Here is a 22,588-nt window from a genome sequence, read left to right as displayed (position 1 = left end):
CAACACATGGGGGTCTTTGGAAGTCAAGGGGGGGTACAGGGCCCCCCCCCCTGGCCGTATTTATTAACATATAAAACAAATCAAAATTTTTAATCAAATAAACATTTCTGACAATTATTAAAATGCACACTTTTCAGAAGATTAGATTGACATCCGTTTCGACATGGTATGATGGGCTAACCTTAACAAATAGCTAGTACAGCGTGTTTCCTAACGTAATCTAATCATCCTGAAAATTAAACTGCATTCTAATATTTTTAATAAAGTCCTACGGCAAGGTCGCCAACCGGTGTCAGATCCTTTTACAGCTGCGCTCTCACGTTGAAGATGCGCATGCGCAACCCAGGGCACGTTACACCCACGTGCGCTCCCTGAACTCCATTTAACCATAACAGGAGGGCCCAGACACTCGCGCACCTTAGTGACGTCATAGTGTTGTGAGGGGTGGCTACCAGCCTGAGGAAAGCGTAGACTCCCTCCCCCGCACCCTTTAAATTACTGGATATCATATCCTGCCCCTGAAGTTCTGAGAGAGACCAATGGCCCCTCCCGCGGGCGGCCCCTTTCGTGAATGGGTCCGCCCCCCCGTAAGGACCTTAAAATGCTGCTCACCGATTAATGACCTTACCGCCAGACACACATAATAAATACGACATTGCTATTCTAAAAGGAAAAAAGGCCTAAGGAGAAAAATTGTTAATACACAGCAAAGCACAAAACCTATATATATACAGATACTCCTGTAAGCGGGAAAAAAGGCCTAAGGAGAGAATTAGTTAAATATCACGGCACTGCACAAAATGTTTACATCTGTTCTACCTTCCAGTAAACGGGAAATTCAAGGCCTACTGGATCAAGCCCCCTAAACCTATAGTCCGGCACATTGACAAACCTGATACTTACCATTTGCCAAGCCCCAATGTCTGCTAACAAGGGATGGAGGGTGGGGAAAATTACACGGCCCCACGGTGGGGCGAGGAGCGAGCCTGGGAGCGCGGGCACAAAGAGGCCGCTTCCCGCGCTCCCCAGGCTTTTAACCCTTTCGCTGCCGCGACCCCGCCCCCTCGCCCCGGAAGCACACCAGTACTTCCGGGGCGAGGGCGCGGGGCAAGCGGCCCCGAAAGGGACGGGGTGTGGGAGGGGCCGGGCCCCGCCATGCTTGCGTGGGGGCCTATTGGCCCCCCCTTGTATCATGGTCTTGGACTGCCGGCCACCTCCCCCCTTAAACACTGACTGAATTACCCAATTCAACCAGTCAACACATGGGGGTCTTTGGAAGTCAAGGGGGGGTACAGGGCCCCCCCCCCTGGCCGTATTTATTAACATATAAAACAAATCAAAAAAATTTTAATCAAATAAACATTTCTGACAATTATTAAAATGCACACTTTTCAGAAGATTAGATTGACATCCGTTTCGACATGGTATGATGGGCTAACCTTAACAAATAGCTAGTACAGCGTGTTTCCTAACGTAATCTAATCATCCTGAAAATTAAACTGCATTCTAATATTTTTAATAAAGTCCTACGGCAAGGTCGCCAACCGGTGTCAGATCCTTTTACAGCTGCGCTCTCACGTTGAAGATGCGCATGCGCAACCCAGGGCACGTTACACCCACGTGCGCTCCCTGAACTCCATTTAACCATAACAGGAGGGCCCAGACACTCGCGCACCTTAGTGACGTCATAGTGTTGTGAGGGGTGGCTACCAGCCTGAGGAAAGCGTAGACTCCCTCCCCCGCACCCTTTAAATTACTGGATATCATATCCTGCCCCTGAAGTTCTGAGAGAGACCAATGGCCCCTCCCGCGGGCGGCCCCTTTCGTGAATGGGTCCGCCCCCCCGTAAGGACCTTAAAATGCTGCTCACCGATTAATGACCTTACCGCCACAGGCCAGGTAGTTAACCGACTATCTGGCCCCCCCCAGAACACACCCCTTCTAGAAAGGTCATACTCTCCCTGCAAAAACTTCCACCCATGCCAGGATGTTTCTTATAAAAAGGGCATTCCCCTCCTCTGTTAAGTGAACCCCGTCCCGCAGGTAGAAGTGCTCCCCCCAGATGCAACCATGAGTAATGGTCTGTAAGACCGGAGTTCTAAATAACTTGTCCAGCTTGTTGTTGACCCTCTTTAACGAGCTATTCAACGCGCTGACTGAGTTTCCCCCTCTCCATTGCATCCTTGGTATCAGTTGTGACCATACTACAACACTACCTGGTAACCGCTTCGCTAGCCAACCCGCTGCTGATATAATTTCTTCCAGGAGGACCCTTCTACCCAGACCTGCCAGATCATTCCCCCCTAAATGAAGGATCACCGCCGAGGGAGGTGTAGTATGTCGTGCTAGTAAGTCCGACATATAGTCCCTGAACTGATTGAGGCGGAGCCCCCCCCTGCCATGGAAGGAGACCGTGCACCCCCTACTCTCAACCCTCTGTTTGCCTGCTCCTGCAAGAAAAATTTGGTTAGCACGCTTGACATATGAATGCCCCACTACCCAGATGACCACTGTCTTTTGTCTGTCCTCCTGGTTCCTCCATGATGTAGATAAGTTGCCTTGATGATCCGTGGGTAGTTTCCGTCCTGCGTCACAGGCCCGTGAAACTATAAATAACCAGAAAAACAGCAGGTATTAGAAATACTCAACATGGGCAGCTCTCACAACATGTGCAACCGCACGTAGCGTTTATAAGCGCTTGAGGACCATCTCCCAATCCTTTGCACACTAGTTGTGGTCAAACCCCTGGCTGTTGCTTCCGTGGCCGCCCCTATCTGGAAGGAGTGCGTCCCAAACTCTTTGTGGTTATAACCAGCTCTTGCCATACTCATGGCTAATACCCTCTGGAACTGAAATCTGGTCAAAGGAGTCCCATCCCCATGCATCAGCAGTGACCCCACACACTCCTGCGCCCGCTGTCTTATCAGTTCCTCAACATGTGTCACCGGGCAGCAGGGATTGTTCCTTGCACGATGTAACGCCAGGCTTTGGCCCCTAGCTTCCTGATCAGTTTTAGATTTCCTGATGCTGATCCACATAGTGTCGCCCTTTATGCTGATATCCCGCAGCTGAAGGCCGCCTATCCTATCACCTTTGTTGGCCGCCACCAGTTCACCCACCCTGAATGCCCCATAAAAAGCTAAAGAGAAAGCAGCTTTAAAGAGGCCCACCTCAGACGTAGAGCTACATGTGTCCGGTAGCGCGAGGAGAACTGCTGATAGACGTTCAAAACCTATAGGTTTCCTAGAATCTGTGGAGGGGGGCTGCATGCGCCGCCATCCTTTTAATGCCTTCTGGGCCTGGAAGCTGTTCGTAGGGTCCCTGCCCCCTTTTGCACGTGCGAAAAAGGAGATAGCGGCCTTGTGCCTGTTGGCTGTCGCAACCGTGCGCCCTTCCCTGTGTAAGTTGCCTAAGTACCCATTGAAGCTAGCCTCCATAGTCCACCTACTCTCCCAGCCCTGTCCCAGAAAGTGACAGTAAGACCTGAACGCCCCTTCGTATGCCGTCCTGGTCTTGGGTGCTAGGCTGGCTGCCACGAGGTCATGTAGTTGGGGGCACCAATTTGCCAAAGAGTCGCCGGGAAGTGGGCCGGCGTTGTCTCCGCCTCCGGCAAGTGATCCCTGAACACCTGCATCTTAAAGCGAGAAAGGGCATCAGCTGCATTGTTTAACACCCCTGGGACATGTTTTGCTCTGAAAAGTACATTCCCTGTCATGCAACACAGCACAATCTCTTTGATCAGGCGTAAAATGAATGGACACCTTGCAGCTTGCTGGTTGATGCATTCAACCACTGTCATATTGTCTGACCAGAATATTACCGATCTGTTGGCCAACTCCTCGGGCCAGACTTTCAGTGCCACCCAGATTGGGAAGAGCTCGAGGAAACCAATGTTCACCGTCAGCCCGCTCTCCTCCCACCAGGCGGGCCACTTCTGAGCCACCCACTTCTTGCCAAGGATGGCACCAAACCCAACACTGCCTGCCGCATCGGTCCATAAACCAAGGTCCTCCTAGGACACCGTGGGTGCACCCCACAGCACTCTGCCATTGAAGTCCGCCAGGAATGCCATCCATATCCGCATGTCCTGGCGCACCTCAGCAGATAGCCGTGTCCGGTGATGTTTTTCACGAAGACCCCTCATGGCCTGTGCAATTGAGCGTGAAAAGGGGCGTGCCACGGGAATTACTCTTAATGCAAAATTTAACTGCCCCACTGTCTGCTGCAACAGTCCTAAATTCACTTTCTTCGCTTGCAAGCACAGTCCTAGTGTCTGTTTGAATTTTTGGATCTTCTCCTCTGGTAGTCTAAAACAACCCTCTACAGAATCCAGCTCAATGCCTAAAAATTCGAGGCATGTTACTGGTCCAACTGTCTTCCCCTGCGCCAACGGGACCCCGAAAGAGCGCATGAGCACGCAAAATTCCTGCAATGCTGACGCACACTCCCGTGAACCCGCCGGACCCAGAAAAAGAAAATCATGCAGGTAGTGCATAACCCACTGGTGACCCGTATGCTGTCTTAATGCCCATTCCAGAAAAGAGCTGAACTGTTCAAATAATGCACATGAAATTGAACAACCCATGGGCATACACTTATCCATGTAGTACTTCCCTTTGAATGAGAAACCTAGAAGGTGCTGGTCCTCTGGGTGAACCGGGAGTAGTCTAAAGGCTGACTCAATGTCTGATTTAGCCATCAGTGTTCCCGCGCCCAAACCCCTCAGCATGTCCGCTGCCTGATCGAAGGACGCATACTTCACACTGCAAACTGCATCATCAATAGCATCATTCAATGATGTACCCCTAGGTGCGGACAAGTTGTGGATGAGCCTAAATTCCCCTTTTTCCTTCTTAGGCACCACCCCCAAAGGAGAGCACACAAAATTCTGCGTGGGAATGACATGAAACGGTCCCGCTACCCTACCTAACCGCACCTCTTTACCTATTTTTGTCGACACCAGTGTTGGATTGGCAAGAACTGATAGCTGATTTCTGCACTGTGGTGTCCCGACGTACCCCCCAGCAGGAATTCGGAAACCATGTGTGAAACCCTCTTGCAATAACCTAGCAGAAGTGTGATTAGGGTACCTGTTCAGCCAGGGGATCATAGCTGACAACTGAATGGGTGAATGCGCTATTATGGGGTGGATCTTACTGTTCAGGTTTCTTCCTACCCCTGTTTCCTGAACCACTGTTTTTATTTCGGCATGTGGTTTCTGGGTGGGAAGGGTGCCCACATAGGTTGCACGCGTGCCTGAACTTACAGGTGCCTGGTGCCCTGTGGCATGTCCGTCTGTTGAAGTCCCAACATACCCCCTTCGCCCCTCCATTGATTCTCTGTTTGTGGGCCGTCTCCCCACCCGGCGCTGATCGAAAGGGCTGTTGGAACGGCTGTTGCGGCCTGGGGGAATAACCTTTATTCGCCGTAGCGCTAGTGCTTGCTCCCTGACCCTTCTCGAATTGATTGTGCCATGAGATAGAATCCACCTTGTCCCATGACAGAGTCTTATCAAATTCTTTGGATTTTCTGAAAGCTACATCATATTCCTTCCACACATCCCCCGCATGGTTCTCATGGAACATTGTTATTCTACTTTGATAGCAGTTCATGGCTGGTTGCATTCCCTTAAAGCGTTCGCCCATTACTGCGCCGTACACTGCAAAAGCCCTCACCCAGTTGATGATGTTTTCTTCCACCCTAAATTTGTACAACTTCGCTCTCCATTCACTAGGCAACAACATATCCTTCTGTGATTTTGCATATTCCCATTCCCTGTTATCTATCAGCAATGAAAAAATATTCACATACTTGTCAGCCCATATCATTTCCTTCACACTTTGTGACACATGCTGTTCTAAGCACTCTCCCCTAGAGGGCAATGTTCCCTCGCCCAGCAGAGGCAGGGCAATGTCCTTACCATTGTTGTTGGGTAACGTTGCTTCCGCGGTCTTGGCACCGCCTCCATCATTCGCTGGACCTGTTTGGGGAGAAACTGGTGCAGGCGGCGTGGCGCCCCTACCACTAGCCAACAATATCTGAGTCACCAATGTTTGCTGCTCTGTTGTGAGGGCCGTATTGACCGGCAGCGCACCCCCCCCTAACCAAGGGAGGACAGCCGCCACCTGGGCTGCCAGGTCTATTGGCATTGGCCCCGACGCGGGGATAGGAGTAGGGGCCGCACCCAAGGGCACCGGAGCGTGTGGTGGCGTGACGGGTGGCACCGGCGCTGCCACTGGAATGACTGGCACGATTGGTACTGCCACTGGCAGCTGGGGCACCGGGGCTGGGATGGCCAACGGGACCTGGGGTGGCGGTATTGGGGCAGCAGGAGGTACCTGGGGTGGCGGGATTGGTGCAGCAGGAGGTAGAATGGGAGTAATACCCTTTGGCTGCCCCCCCACCCTCGTATTTCTTGCCCGCCTGGGTGGTGTCACAAAGACGCCCCTTGGCTTGGGCGGTACTATCGTCCGCTTGGGTCTTCCAGATGGACCAGCCTGGGCATCTACCTTGGCCCCCAATTCCGCTACAGTCCTATCCAATTTATCAAACTTCCCCAGTCTCTTATCCATTGCAGACATTCTGCGCATCATTTTTTGGAACATTAAACCCACATTCGCATTCCCACGCCCCCTTCTTTGAGACATATTTATGAGCACACCGTGCTCCGTACCTGACCCAGTTGGCGGTGCACGACCTGCAATACCTGACCCGATCGAAGGCGCCTGTGCTGGTGTATGAAGACCACAATCTAGTCTCGCAGTCCTGAAAAACAAAGAACGTTACCTTTCCAACTAGTGACAATGAACTAGGTAAGACCTTATACCAGTAAAACAAATATTAGCAAATTCCACGTTGCTTATCCTACCAACTTGCATAGATACACAATTCCTTAAAAACAGGCAGTAATGGAAATTCCATGGGTGCCTTGAAGGTCCTTCCCCTCTCAGAATATTTAACTGCTTGATCGTCAATACTTAACTTGCAAGAACTTGTTTAAACTGTCAGCATATAGAAATTATCACAGCCTAAAGATGCACTGCTAAATCCCACTCAGAACGATTAAGTTAATAGCAACCACTGATACTTGCATCAAATGCCTATCCTCCCTGTGTGTGCAGTACGTGGTAAAGTTTAAACATATACTTGCAGGATTATACCCATGTAATACACATCTGTATCTCCCAAAACGAAATCGCTATGAACCGTGCAGTAGTACTTGTTTAAAACATACAAATCGCGAGTTTTCTACACATATAATCACAGTGAGTGACCCCAAATGCAACCACAGACAAAATTATGCGTTTTTCAAACCCACGATAATATCCCACAGCAAAAATTCGGCTCAGCGCTCGATTTCCCTTAAAAAGACCACATATAATCACAGTGAGTGACCCCAAATGCAACCACAGACAAAATTATGCGTTTTTTAAACCCACGATAATATCCCACAGCAAAAAATTCGGCTCAGCGCTCAATTTCCCTTAAAAAGACCTTTTAGTCTCCCATCCGCTCCCTGCCCTAGCTGTCCCTGCTTAGCTTCAAATGTCCCAACCACCGGCTTGCATACCGCTGCAGCCTCAACCTCGAGCGGCCGTTCCTGAGCCGCTGCAGAGCCCCCACCTGCCCCTTACGATACCTCGTGGCCCGCTGGCGCTCCGTTTGGTGGCTCTAGGATCCGCCGCTGCCCCGCCTAGACCGCACAATACCTCTGGTCCCACCGGCTTCCTATGAGCGCGATTCGCCCCTTCACGTCCTGCTCGGGCAAGGCTGTTCCCCGCAAACACGCTGCAGCCTCTCACGGCTTCCGCTCGGCTTCTCTGTCCACCGCACGACCCGACAGCTGCTCCCACGAACTTGCGCCGCCTCGCCTCCAGAAGCTCCGATGAACACGGCGATAATCTGCAAAAACAAACAGAAAAATCACCCAGCCCCGCCGCTTCTCCTCACGATGATCCGAGACACTGAAAAAGAAAAAGGAGAAAATTACACGGCCCCACGGTGGGGCGAGGAGCGAGCCTGGGAGCGCGGGCACAAAGAGGCCGCTTCCCGCGCTCCCCAGGCTTTTAACCCTTTCGCTGCCGCGACCCCGCCCCCTCGCCCCGGAAGCACACCAGTACTTCCGGGGCGCGGGGCAAGCGGCCCCGAAAGGGACGGGGTGTGGGAGGGGCCGGGCCCCGCCATGCTTGCGTGGGGGCCTATTGGCCCCCCCTTGTATGATGCCCCCTCGGGTCCCTTTTGACCGCTTCAGCCTTGTGCACAGGTTTCCAATAAGCGGGGGCAGATATGGAAATGCATCCCACCCAGGCTGAGGTTGATAACCTCGCTTTACCGCCGCAATTTCACCCGTACTGAAGGCGGGCCTGGATCTTTTAATAACTTAAAGGAGACAAAATGCCAAAACAAAAGCCAGAGACGTCCAGGCCAGCTTGGGAAGCGAGGGCCTCTGAGACACGTTTCTGGTAAACGCGTTAACAATTCCAAAACCACTCCTCCCAGACGAAAAGAGCAGAGGTCACATCGGGGAACAGAGGCAACATCTTTATTTCAATTGGTTTGGCGAATGCATTTCTGCCTTGTCAGGCCTTCGTCAGCGCCGTGATGTGTCAGGGGATTTTTGACGCTCTGCATTTAAATGTACCTTGCCGCACTGCGATTGGTATATAGTCAGCTCCGCCCCTCAGCTGATGGGCTCACTATACTTTCACAGGCCCCAGATGACTTGAGGACTGCATTTCCCAGGATGCACCTGACAGCTCCCAGGTAAGCGGTGCATGGAGTCCTGCTCAGAGTAGTCCGAGTACTCAGCGGAAGGCAGGATACTCCACAGAGCGTTTCCGGTCCACTGGTAATTGAAACTTTGTATGCCCCCTCGGTTCCCCTTTGACCACTTCAGCCTTGTGCACCAGCGGAGGACCCTCCTTCCCACATCTGGTGGCCAAAGCTTGAAATGACCGTCCCCTGCACCTCAGTACTCCTCATTGCTCTGACAGTTCAGGAACGAACTCAAGACACGGTTGTTCGAATGAACAGATGACCATGAAGCAGTAAGCAACCCCAGTGCCTTGAGACCCTACGGGTGATTTGCCATGCTTTACAAAGCCTTTGGAGGCTGCTCACCATGACGACTCCTGGCAAGTAATTACAAAAAGGGGGGTGGTGATGGACAGAGTATCTGAGTTAATCAGAACACTCCTACCCAGTCAACAGATCAGGGCTTCATCCATCACCGTTTTTTAGCTCACTGCACCATCCCAGTTCAGAACCTGGCTATATGCAAATTAGTCTGTCCCTGGCCCAGTGCATCATGGGAACAGGGCAGACCAAACTACCAAGCCAATTCTTCACTGGAAAGGAAACAAGCTTCCGGGGACCGGTTTCTGGCATTACAGCCGTCTTCGGCCCGGCTTGCTTGAATCCTGATGGTGCAATGAGCAAGGGACTCATGTCTGAGCATACCCTTCCACACTCATGGTGGCCAAAATAATTACAAAAAGGGGGGTGGTGATGGACAGAGTATCTGAGTTAATCAGAACACTCCTACCCAGTCAACAGATCAGGGCTTCATCCATCACCGTTTTTTAGCTCACTGCACCATCCCAGTTCAGAACCTGGCTATATGCAAATTAGTCTGTCCCTGGCCCAGTGCATCATGGGAACAGGGCAGACCAAACTACCAAGCCAATTCTTCACTGGAAAGGAAACAAGCTTCCGGGGACCGGTTTCTGGCATTACAGCCGTCTTCGGCCCGGCTTGCTTGAATCCTGATGGTGCAATGAGCAAGGGACTCATGTCTGAGCATACCCTTCCACACTCATGGTGGCCAAAATAATTACAAAAAGGGGGGTGGTGATGGACAGAGTATCTGAGTTAATCAGAACACTCCTACCCAGTCAACAGATCAGGGCTTCATCCATCACCGTTTTTTAGCTCACTGCACCATCCCAGTTCAGAACCTGGCTATATGCAAATTAGTCTGTCCCTGGCCCAGTGCATCATGGGAACAGGGCAGACCAAACTACCAAGCCAATTCTTCACTGGAAAGGAAACAAGCTTCCGGGGACCGGTTTCTGGCATTACAGCCGTCTTCGGCCCGGCTTGCTTGAATCCTGATGGTGCAATGAGCAAGGGACTCATGTCTGAGCATACCCTTCCACACTCATGGTGGCCAAAATAATTACAAAAAGGGGGGTGGTGATGGACAGAGTATCTGAGTTAATCAGAACACTCCTACCCAGTCAACAGATCAGGGCTTCATCCATCACCGTTTTTTAGCTCACTGCACCATCCCAGTTCAGAACCTGGCTATATGCAAATTAGTCTGTCCCTGGCCCAGTGCATCATGGGAACAGGGCAGACCAAACTACCAAGCCAATTCTTCACTGGAAAGGAAACAAGCTTCCGGGGACCGGTTTCTGGCATTACAGCCGTCTTCGGCCCGGCTTGCTTGAATCCTGATGGTGCAATGAGCAAGGGACTCATGTCTGAGCATACCCTTCCACACTCATGGTGGCCAAAATAATTACAAAAAGGGGGGTGGTGATGGACAGAGTATCTGAGTTAATCAGACCACTCCTACCCAGTCAACAGATCAGGGCTTCATCCATCACCGTTTTTTAGCTCACTTCACCATCCCAGTTCAGAACCTGGCTATATGCAAATTAGTCTGTCCCTGGCCCAGTGCATCATGGGAACAGGGCAGACCAAACTACCAAGCCAATTCTTCACTGGAAAGGAAACAAGCTTCCGGGGACCGGTTTCTGGCATTACAGCCGTCTTCGGCCCGGCTTGCTTGAATCCTGATGGTGCAATGAGCAAGGGACTCATGTCTGAGCATACCCTTCCACACTCATGGTGGCCAAAATAATTACAAAAAGGGGGGTGGTGATGGACAGAGTATCTGAGTTAATCAGAACACTCCTACCCAGTCAACAGATCAGGGCTTCATCCATCACCGTTTTTTAGCTCACTGCACCATCCCAGTTCAGAACCTGGCTATATGCAAATTAGTCTGTCCCTGGCCCAGTGCATCATGGGAACAGGGCAGACCAAACTACCAAGCCAATTCTTCACTGGAAAGGAAACAAGTTCCAAGTCTTGGCTGCCAGGTAGGAGAAGGATCTTCCTCCGGCGGTTGCGTGGTACGGTGGCGAGTGCGAGGCTGGTAGATCGTAGCTGGCGGGTGGTCGTGTAGAGGGTCATGCGGTCGTTGAGGTACTTGTGGCCCAGGTCGTGGAGGGCCTTGTGTGCGTGGGTGAGGAGTCGGAACGTGATCCTCTTGCTGACGGGGAGCCAGTGCAGGTCTCTCAGGTGTCCGGTGATGTGGCTGTGTCGGGGGATGTCCAGGATGAGTCGTGCGGAGGCGTTCTGGATGCGTTGGAGTCTTCTCTGGAGTTTGGCTGTGGTTCCGGCGTAGAGGGCGTTCCCGTAATCCAGTCGGCTGGTGACGAGTGCCTGGGTGACGGTCTTCCTGGTTTCAGTGGGGATCCATCTGAAGATCTTGCGGAGCATGCGCAGAGTGTTGAAGCACGAGGAAGAAACGGCGTTGACTTGTCTGGTCATTGACAGGGAGGAGTCCAGGATGAAGCCCAGGTTGCGTGCGTGGTCTGTTGGTTTGGGAGCGGTGAGTCGTCCCAGGCGGAGGGTGATGATCCCAGGATGAGGACTTCTGTCTTGTCTGAGTTCAGTTTAAGGCGGCTGTTCCTCATCCAGTCGGCTGTTCCTCATCCAGTCGTGCTAACGTGCTATCCATTGGAATTTGGGATTCTTCTAGGCTATTTCGTCCAGCCCTGGAACTGGTAAAGTGGGCGATGGTAATTGTATTTCCTGTCTGGCAAGTCCTCCCTCTACTGCAAGAATACAAAAAGCTTCAGGACATGGATGTGTCTCCGAATAGAACAGGTTTACTGGGCTGTGAGTAGGAGCTGAAGGTCCGAACTATTCATGAGTCCTCGAATGGATTATCCGAGAGCTTCCATTTGAATTAAACTTTGCCCGATTTAATATATTACAGTGTAAGCAATACTCCAACCTACCAATGCCAAAATCTGACCCTGCTGCAAAATTACTGTGTTTAATGCAGTGAGGTCTAGTTTGAAACTGTCTGAGGTGTGGGAATCAGATATCCAGTGATGAAAAACTGGCAAAACACTAGTTTCAGTATGTGGACCAGAGAGGCAAGAATCTGATCTTCAGAATTGTGCAGACTAGAGCAGTCATATACTATGATCAGATTGCTAGCCCTTGCACTCTTCTGTACAAATATTTAGCTAGGTAGCTTGCGCGCAGCCTTTTGAGTTGGGCAAAATGTAGCTACTGCTCCTGCTTTTGATGTTAAACAGAGAAGTGGCCGTAATCAATGACCCTCTATTTTATTTTACATTGTTCCACATAGTATTAGGGTGTTTTACATTAAACTCAGTTCACGGAAATATATTCAGGTATGACTCACCTTACCCAGGAGTTTTGACGTATGGTTTTGTTTGTATTTTTTTCGAGTTTCCAGAATATGAATTTCAATCATCCGTAGATATTATTTGTTTCAATGCATTCAATTAGTTAAATAATACTGTTGGTATAGCCTAGAAGACCTAGGCATGAGCGTAAACACTTTTTGGAGTTTCTCTGTATTTTAAAATTCAATGTGTTACCTGGTGAACACAGATCGAGAAGTGTTATTCAGTATTTGATAACTATAAAAATATCTGTTTTCTTTTGTGCTACAGGATGTGATATGGGCTGATTTTGGTTTCCCAGACAGAAACGGGCGAGAGAGCACGTTGTGGATCGGCACGCAAGGAGCCAACACACCCTGTCACGTGGACACGTACGGCTGCAATTTAGTGGTGCAAGTACAGGGAAGGTAAATTACTCATGAAGATTATCGTAATCAAATAATCGATGAGATCTGCCCCAGACTGAAGCCACATTATTTTGTATTTTCATGAACATAGAAATTATTTGTTTGGCGTTCCTGCAAGCCTATACTTTATTTCTCTGACTGAATGATAATAAGGCACAGTTTACATGAAAAATAAATACGAGTTAGATTAATCATTGGGAAATGCACTACAGTACTTGATGAAACCTCTAGTATGCATGCATTGCAGAGCTGTGAGTCATAGACCAGAGAGCCATAGAATTAAGGGCCATAGTTATTATTATTTATCTGAAAGAAACACGTTAGTTATAGATTCCTTACCTTAGAATTACCCCCAGGTGTCCGACTGGACCCGGGAACTTTTTTCGTCAGCAGTACCTCTACGCATCGTAAGGTGGCGTTGGTCAGCTCCACGCCTGTCAACGGCGGCGTGGTCGTCGAGATGACGTCGTGGCAGCTTCTTAGACGCCGCCCTCGGGCACTGACGTCAGTTCTTTCTTTTTCCTTGCCAGCCTGCGCAGATCTGGGAAGAGCGGTACCTCAGTCATTTTTTGACTAGCTTTTTATCGACTTTTGACGAAGTCTTTCTCGAGTCTTCGACTCTGTAAGGTGCACCAGAGATGCCCGGTTTCAAGGCCTGCTGTTCCTGCCATCGCATGATGTCGGTGACGGATCCGCACCGCATGTGTTTTTTTTGCCTGGAGCTCGACCACGACCCCAAGTTGTACTCCGGCTGCCAGCTGTTGACGCAAAAGGCTTGGCGGGAGCGGTCCCGAAAGCTGTTTGAACACCGGCAGTCAGCTCCGCGCCGTTCGAGGTCCCGGTCCTGAGGGAGGTCCTGGGACCAGTCACGGAGCCATTGCCATTTCGGCTTGAAGTCTTCGCACTCTGGTTCGGGTAAGTCGAAGCATAAGAAGTCGTCTAAGAAGCATCGTCGCTCGTCGACTTCTCCTCGTCGGTCGGCCAATCCGAGCTTCCTCCCTTTCCGTGACCTGAGGGACCCCGCTCAGCTTCGTATGTTCTACGAGGCGATGCATGCCATCTTTGGGTGGACCGGGTAAAAAACAGGGGAATGATTCCGTTTAGAACAAGACAGAGGCCGGAATCCTAACACATATAAAAAAAGAAAATTACCTCTGACACATGAATCAAAAAATCAAAATTCTTCCCAAAAGATTGTTTAATTATCCTTGGGTTGTATTCATTTACATTATCTAACTTTTTTTTTCTTTTCTTTTTTTGTTTTGCAAAACTATCAATCCTGTCACGGGACAAGCTAGAGCGAGGCCCACTTGCCTTCTTCCTTTTTTTTAATATATCTATACACCATTAAAAGTGAAAAAACATTTTTGTTCAGAAAAATTTGTGCTCACAGATATATACAGTGCAAATCAAGAAAGCTTAAACATACAGTGTATTTTTCAATAAAATATATATGTGTCGCAAAGGCAATGTTGCCTGACAATGAATCTAAAGTGCATATAATATCCTAAGAATTTCCTCAGGCGAAGGGTAGTCCTACTCAATTCTGTCGTAGTGAAATAGAGTCAAGGTAGGTTATTACTTTCCCGTCCTCAACCTGACATACATTTTCAACCAAGGGAGAGGTCAACAATGATGGTCAGAACTCAAGAAAAGAACCCTGTTTCATAGGTTCTATATTGTCCAATTTCGGGACTTGGCTAGGGCTTGGTTCTGTATAGAACCTCTCTGTATATAGAACCAACGCGTTTCGACCTCCTGAATGGCACTTCTTTATAGGAAGGTCTTCATCAGGGATAGTCTATTTTCAAGAGAGGACTTGTGTACCTGAATGAATTAAAAACATGAAATAGAAACTTTCGTGATTTTCAATGTGATGCAAGCTAATTAACATGTGTATATTTATTCTATACTGGGAACAACCACATACCACATGTGTATCTTGGGAACTCAAAGGGTTGAATTCTATTGTGTTTGTTCACTTCAAGACGTGGCATGAATGAAAACAAGCAAAAAACGATATATTAACTTAACAGGAGGGGTCCTGTTCAAAATTGTGTTAATGGTTGGGTGACGCTCCTTCAACGTGGGTTATTCCAGATGTTGTTGTGGGGTGAGCAAACCAGTTTTAAAAGGAGGTTTTTACAGTGGCTGTCAGGGAAGTGTTTATGGTGAGCAGTATCTCTTTTTTATATATATATATATATATTTAGCATGCCATCTGGCCAGTGGTATGTCTGCTTCGTGGCTGTGTATGACACCGGGGTGATTTACATCTATGCGATGTCTTGTTTGTGCCGGCTTGTTATCAAGAGTATAGGCGGTGCATAATTACAGTTATCGAGCAACGGGCTCTCCCTCAGGTGATACATGCACTGTGCATACTGGATTTTAAACAGGCGGGGTACCTTAGCGCGTTATCTTCTGAAATGAAATAAATCATCCAGGCAACCATCCGCCTTCGTTCCTTGTGGTGGACGATCCGGTGTTTCGGAACAGGCGTCGCTGTGCGTCTTCTTCCGTTTTCGGGTCCGGGGTATACTTTCTCGGCTCGTTTGTTTAACTTGCAAACACCTGAGTCCGTCTTCTATTTTTAAGGCGTTCCAGTGTCTGGGCCGTGGATTCGTTTCTGCTTCCGCTGACCGGCCTCAGTTTGCCTGACCTTGTCTCACTTCCGGATAAACTTTTTCAAAATACCAGGTCAACATTGCGTCGTTGGCAGGTTCGATACTGCTATAGGACCCGTGACATATTTGCTTTTGGCTAGAATGCACGAGTAAGAATAAAAATAAATATAAAAATAAAATTAAACAGCCGACTGCTCTTGTGTTGGTGCTGTTGCACTTCTGCTGTTTGCTCTCATACCTTGCTTTGTAAAGAGCTTTTTTTTGGCGTTCAGTCAAAGTGTGATCCAATTGAGTAAATTAGAGAAAAAATGAAATAAAAATTTATATAAAACTGAAGATGAAGTGGCACCATCCACCCAGTTGTTTCAACTTTCTATTGTTTTACACAAAAACCCAAATGATTATTTAGAATTAAGATGACATTCTCATTCTCCTTGATCAGCAAGTAGGGTATTTGTGCATTAGGCTTTCATAGAACGTGCTGATCTCACTCATCTCATTAAACCTGTTGTCAAATGTATTTAAATACATTATGGTTTTTGCTTCAAATCTTGAGAGGAGGGTGTCGATGTTGTTACCTGTTACGTGCTTCAAAACGGTCCATTTTATTTCTTCTGGGCCATGATGTTGTTCCAAATAATGTGGAACTACAGGTGCACTTGTGATGCCAGAGCGGTGTTGTGTTATTCGCTTTTTAACGGCCTGGGTGGTCTTGCCAATGTATGCTTTTGGGCAGGGACAGACTATGCAATCTGAAAGAAACAGGTTAGTGTTAGATTTCTTACCTTAGAATATCCCCAGACGTCAGAGTGGATCTGGAAAGTTTTCGTCAGCAGTACCCCAGCGCTTCGGTAGGCGTCGCCTGCGGCTCCGCGTCCGTCGTCTGCGTCGTGATCGCCAGGATGACGTCGTCGGAGTACTTAGACGCCGCCCTCGCACGCTGACGTCAATTCTCCTTTTTTCTGTGCCAGCAAGCGCAGATCCGGGAAGAGCAGTACTCTAGTCATTTTTTGACTAACTTTTTTGATCTCTTTTGATCACTTTTCGAGTCGTTAGGGATTCCTGGTTTTAAACCTTGCGAGGCCTGTCACCGCTTGATGTCGGTGACCGACCCTCACCGTCCGTGCCTGTACTGCCTCGGGGCCAACTATGATGACAAGTCGTGTCCCGACTGCCGGGCCTTGACCTTGAAGGCTAGATGGGAGCGGTCCCGTAAGCTGCTCGAGCTCCGTCAGTCGGCTCTGCGCTGCTCAAAGTCCCGATCGAGGAGAAAGTCGAGGGACCAGACGCGGAGCCGCAGTCATCGCCGCTCGACGATTCACCACCACTCGTCGGGCTCCAAGTCCTCAGGTAAGTCGAGGCATTCGAAATAGAAGTCGAAGAGGCGTCATCGCTCTTCTGACTCCCCCCAACGCTTGCGCGACGCGGCTGGGGGTTCAGGCGACACCGCCCACGCGGCTATGTCAGAGCCGCAGGCGCCGCGTCCAGCTCCATACCCACCGGTCCCTGGGCGGCATGCGACGCCGAAGGAGATCAGTGCGTTCCTCACGGCCATGAGGTCGCACTTCCCTCCGTCGAAACCTCCGGTCCCAACGCCGCAGGGCCCCGCAGGATCCAGGCCTGGATCCGGGTCGTCGCCAGTCGGCCTTACGACTCCTCTGCTGGCGCTGACCCTGAGGGTGTTGCTGCCGGCGCCGTCCCCGGACGACGTCGACCCCAGTTTCATCCCCGGTCCGGCGTCGGACCGGCGCCGATGGGTGAGGCCTTCACCTACGAGCCGGCTCCATAATTTTTGCCTGCTTATCAGGAGATGGATGACGAGGGGACTGGGAGGGGTCTGAGGACCCTCTGGCACAGCAGTGCCAGTTGAGCCAGGACTGGGCAGAAGAGCTGGGGGAGGCCAGTGGTCTGGACACTTCGCCCGACACTGGATTCATCTCTCCTCCCTCTGTGGCTTCGGAGGAGGGGGCTGCTTACAGCGCGGTGTTGAACAGGGCGGCCAAGGCCTTGGCTCTTGAGCTTCCTGTCGCGGCCGTGAGGACTAACCTCCTCACTGAGGTGCTCAAACCGCAGGCAAGCTCCTCGGAGCCTCTACTGCCGTTTAACAAAGCCCTCACCAACGTTCTGATGGGCACCTGGTCCAAGCCCTCCACAGGCCTCCCTGTGGATCGGAACGTGGCCTGACGCCACCGCCCGGCTCCGTGCGACTCCTGCTTTTTGTCCGTTCACCCCACCCCGAGAGCCTGGTGATCCAGGCCTCTATGTCCCAGACCGCATTTCCGACCGCTCCTCCGGATCGGGAATCCAAAAGGTATGATCAGTTTGAGAAGAAACTGTTCTCCTCCCTGAGTTTGGGGCTGCGGTCTGTCAACACCGCCTGCCTTTTGGGCCGTTACACCCACTCTCTGTGGGATACGGTTGCGGAGGTGCTGCCACAGTGCCCGGTGGAGGCCCGGACACGGCTCGCCCAAGCCCTGGCGGAAGGGCGGGATGCAGCACGCTACTGGATCTGGTGCGGACTTGACACCACAGACTCGCTGGGTAGAGCGATTGCAATGACAGTGGCCGCCACGCCTGGCTGAGGTCCGCCAACTTTTCGGGGGATGTCCAGGCCACGCTCATGGACATGCCCTTCGATGGCCGTCGCCTCTTTGGCGACAAAGCGGACAGTGTGCTGGAGCGTTTCAAGGACTCCAGGGCTACGGCCAAGTCAATGGGCCTAGGCCAAAGCCAGCAAACTTCCGCTTTTTGCCCCTTTTGTGGCCAAGGAAGGGGCGCCCCCACACGTCCAGCCAGCCACAGGCCGCAGAGCAAGTCTCAACGTGGTCGCGGACGTGGTTACCACCGTGGCGGTGCCGGGGGACAACAGCAGGGTCAGTCCACATCCGCTCCTGCAGCATCTGCCTCTAAGCCTTCCTAGTCTGGCGTTTCAGGCCCATTCGACGCCAGTGGAGGGCAGGGTTCGCCATCACCTCCTCCACTGGCGTACCATCAAGTCGGAAAGGTGGGTGCTGCAAATCATCCGAAGGGGCTACTCCCTCCCCTTCGAAGTGACCCCTCCAGCCCTGCCACCGCAGTACCACCGCATGCCTGGGGATCACTTGCATCTTCTGCAGGAGAAAGTTACGGCCCTCTTGGCCAAGGGGGCCATCGAACGCGTTCCTGGGCCAGAAGTAGGACGTGGTTGCTATTCCCACTACTTTCTGGTACCCAAGAAGGGTAAAGGAGGCCTACGCCCTATCTTGGACCTACGGAGCGTCAACGGCTTCCTCCGGAAGGAGAATTTCAAGATGCTGACTTTGGCTCAGGTCCTAGCTGCCTTGGACCCAGGAGACTGGATGGTAGCGTTGGAATTGCAGAACTCGTATTTCCACATCCCCGTCCTGCCGGCCCACGGGCGCTACCTGCGGCTCACGGTAGTCCACGAGCACTTTCAGTTTACCGTGCTCCCCTTCGGCCTTACCAGCGCCCCTTGGGTGTTCACAAAAGTGATGGCGGTGGTCGCAGCTCATCTGCGCAGATCAGGGGTTTCAGTCTTCCCCTATCTCGACGATTGGTTGTTGAAGGCGGGCTCGCGCCAAACAGTCGTCTCCCATCTCCAGACTACGGCGACCTCCTGCACTCGCTGGGGTTCTCCATCAATGTGCTGAAGTCACACCAGAATCCCTCTCAGAAGCTCCTCCTCATTGGAGTGGTTCTGGACACAGTGCAAATTCGGGTCTATCCTCCCGAACAGTGAGTCTGGGACATTCGGGCTATGATTCTGATCTTTCAGCCCTTGTTCCGGGTTTCTGTCAGAATGACCCTGAGGCTGCTGGGCCTTATGGTCTCCTGCATCCTGCTGATCGATCGTGGCAGGTGGCATATGCGTGCTCTGCAGTGGGACCTGAAGTTTCAGTGGGCGCAGCATCCGGGGAATCTGTCGGACTACGTCCAGATCTCGGAGGCCACTGCTCAATAACTGCAGTGGTGGCTCACGAACCAGGATTGGGTCTGTAGCAAGTCCCTCTCCCTTCCTCATCTCAACCACACTGTGGTGACGGATGCATCCCTTCTGGGATGGGGCGGTCACATCGGAGAGGCCTCTCGTCTCCAGCGGAGTCCGTGCTTCACATCAACCTCCTAGAGCTCCGGGCAATATGTCTTGCACTGAAGGCATTCCTTCCTACCGCCATGTGGTATTGCAACAAACAGGGCGGGGTGGGGTCATGGACCCTATGTCAGTAGGCCCTTCGCCTCTGGACATGGCGTCTCCACTCTGAGGTGCTGCAATATCTCTTTCAACAGTGGGGAGAGCCTTGGTTAGATCTATTCGCTACTGAAGAGACACCGCAATGTCTGCAATTCTGTACATAGTCATTTCCAAGGTGGCACTCGCTCTGCAACGCTTTTCGTCGCAAGTGGAGTTGCCGTCTGTTGTACGCCCTCTCCGCCTATACCACTTCTGCCCAGAGTGCTCAAGAAGATCAGGTGAGACCGCGCTCAAGTCAATCATGTGGCTCCGGAGTGGGCACAAAGAGTCTAGTATCCCGAACTGCTCAACATGCCCATCGATCCTCCGATCAGACTGCCTCTTCGGGAGGATCTTCTGTCGCAGCAGCAGGGGACGGTCCTCCACCCGAACCTTTCCAGTCTCCACCTCTTTGCGTGAAGATTGAGTGGCGGCGGTTGACGTCTTTCGACCTGCCTCCCGAAGTCTGTGAAGTAATCTTGGCAGCCAGGTGTCCCTCCACTAAGACGGTATACGCCTGCAGGTGGAACACATTTGTGACATGGTGTACAGCAAAGGCTGTGGATCCCCTTTCTGTCCCATCTCTGAAGTACTCTTGTTCCTTCTCTTTTTAGCTCAGCAGGGCTCTGCTCTGGGCTCTATCAAGGGCTACCTTTCAGCCATTTCTGCTTTCCTTCAGTTGCCAGATCAACCTTCTCTTTTCAAGTCCCCAGTAGTTAACCATTCTTGAAAGGCCTAACGCATCTCTTTCCTCCAATCCCTTTTGTTATGTGAGTCGAAGCACAAGAAGAAGGCGAAGAAGCCTAGTCGCTCTTCTCCTTCTCCCCGTCCGTTTGGCCGACGTGGGACTTGGAGTGTCATCGCTCTCCGGCTCCATCTTCGGTGCCCACTGGGATGGCTCCATGCTTCCCTCCCTTTCCCGGAGCGGGAGCATCCCCTGCCCACCTTCGTGCCTTTTACGAAGTGCTCCATAGCATTTTTGGGCTGTCCGACTCCGCTGTTGCGCCCTCTGGCCCCGCTGACTCAGCTGGGGACCCTGGGCCTTCGATGCCGGTGGCTCCGTCCTCGGCCCCGGAGGCCCCCATGGATACCTGCATGGGTCCAGATTGGTGCCGGTAGACCTCACGGTATGTTCCCCGGCACACCTATTCCAGTGACGACGCTCCCGACACCGGTTGTGCCCCCAACCGGCGTTGACCTCAGCCTTACCCTCTACTTGGACCTGGTGCCGGACCAACGTCGTCCAGCGTCCGCACCGCCGCCGCAGGGTACTTTTGTACTGCTGTTCATCCCTGCGTTCCCTATCGCCCTGAGTGGCAGCCAGAGGAGGCCTGGGCGGGGTCACTTGACCCTCTAGCCTACCAACTTGAGGAGCGGACTGGCGAGAGGAGTTGGGTGATGCCAGTGGTCTGGATACCTCCCCAAACCTTGGTATGCTTTCTTCCCCTACCATGGCTACGGATGAGGGGGCTTCCTATGCTGTGGTGTTGCGTAGTGCGGCTGAGGCCTTAGGCCTCGAGCTTCCTACAGTGGCTGTCAGGACTAACCTCCTGGTTGAGGTGCTTCAGCCGGCAGCAGCCTCTTCGGAGCCCCTACTGCCTTTTAATGAGGCTCTCACTGACATCCTTCTGGGCACTTGTTCCAAGCCCAGCACAGGGGCTCCTGTGGGCAGGATGATTGCCTGACGCCACCGCCCAGCCGCGGGTGACCCACTTTTCCTCCCCCAACACCCTACCCCTGAGAGCTTGGAGGTCCAAGCCTCATCCTCAAAGGCGCATTCCCGACTGCTCCCCCAGATAAGGAATCCAAGAAGCGGGACCATCTTGGGAAGAAGATGTTTTCTTCTGCCAGCTTAGTGCTGCGGTTGGTGAACACTGCATGTCTCTTGGGTGGTTATACACACACTGTGTGGGATACAGTCGCGCAAGTGCTGCCACAGTGCCGTGAGGAGGCCCAGGCCGTACTTATCTGCGCTGTTGCTGAGAGTTCGAGACGCAGATAAGTTCACCATCCGGTGTGGGCTGGATACCGCTGACTCGCTGGGTAGGACGGTTTCCACGACGGTAGCCCTGAGGCGCTACGCCTGGCTGGTAACGTCTGGCTTCTCTGGGGATTTGCAATCCACACTTTTGGACATGCCCTTTGATAGCAGACGCCTGTTTGGTGACAAGGCGGACAATGCGCTCGAGCGCTTTAAGGACTGTAGGGCCACAGCCAGATCTTTGGACCTCACAGCAACTTCTCGCTCCCTGCAGTCTGCCTTTCGCCCCTTTCGTGGCTACAAAAGGGGTGCCCCACCACTTTCTGCCCAGTGCCACAGGGCTGCACAAGCTATCCAGCTTATGCGTAGCCAGGGGCGTGGGACCCAGCGCCACCGGTCTGGGGGCCAGCGGGCGGGCCAGGCCACCAATGCCCCCTCTGCAGCAGCCTCCAAAGCTTCCTCTGTCGACTTTTCAGGGCCACCAGTTGCCAGTGGGCAGCAGGATCCGCCATCACCTCCCCCACTGGCACAACAGCATGTCGGAAAGGTGGGTTTTGCAAATAGTCCGAAGAGGCTACTCCCTCCCCTTCAAGACTACTTCACCCTCCATGCCACAAACACTCCATCGCATGTCGTAGGATCACTTGGCCCTTCCCCATCAGGAAGTTACAGCTCTATTGGCCAAGGGAGCTATTGAACGAGTCCCTGTGCCAGAAGTAGGTTGTGGTTGATGCTCCCACTACTTCCTGGTACCCAAGAAGGACAAAGCCTGCGTCCTATTTTAGACCTCAGGGACGGAAGGAGAAGTTCAAAATGTTAACCTTGCCTCAGGTCCTGTTTGCCCTCGACCCTGGAGCCTGGATGGTAGTGTTGGACTTACAGGTCAC

The 22,588-nt window shown here is 51.8% G+C and overlaps 1 protein-coding gene across 4 annotated transcripts in view; it reads left to right on the top strand.

Annotated features, from left to right (window-relative positions):
- Positions 1-22,588, top strand: part of HSPBAP1 (HSPB1 associated protein 1) — a 1,313,039-nt gene that overhangs the window by 591,483 nt on the left and 698,968 nt on the right. For all 4 annotated transcript variants that reach the window (XM_078682025.1, XM_078682026.1, XM_078682023.1 and 1 more), the window contains one exon: positions 12,726-12,862. In XM_078682025.1, coding sequence (XP_078538151.1) covers positions 12,726-12,862 — 137 coding nt within the window. The remainder of the gene's footprint in view (positions 1-12,725; positions 12,863-22,588) is intronic.

The sequence above is a fragment of the Lissotriton helveticus genome, chromosome 3_1 (assembly GCF_964261635.1).
Source record: "Lissotriton helveticus chromosome 3_1, aLisHel1.1, whole genome shotgun sequence".
Lineage (NCBI taxonomy): Eukaryota > Metazoa > Chordata > Amphibia > Caudata > Salamandridae > Lissotriton > Lissotriton helveticus.
This window is presented reverse-complemented; position numbering and strand designations above follow the sequence as displayed.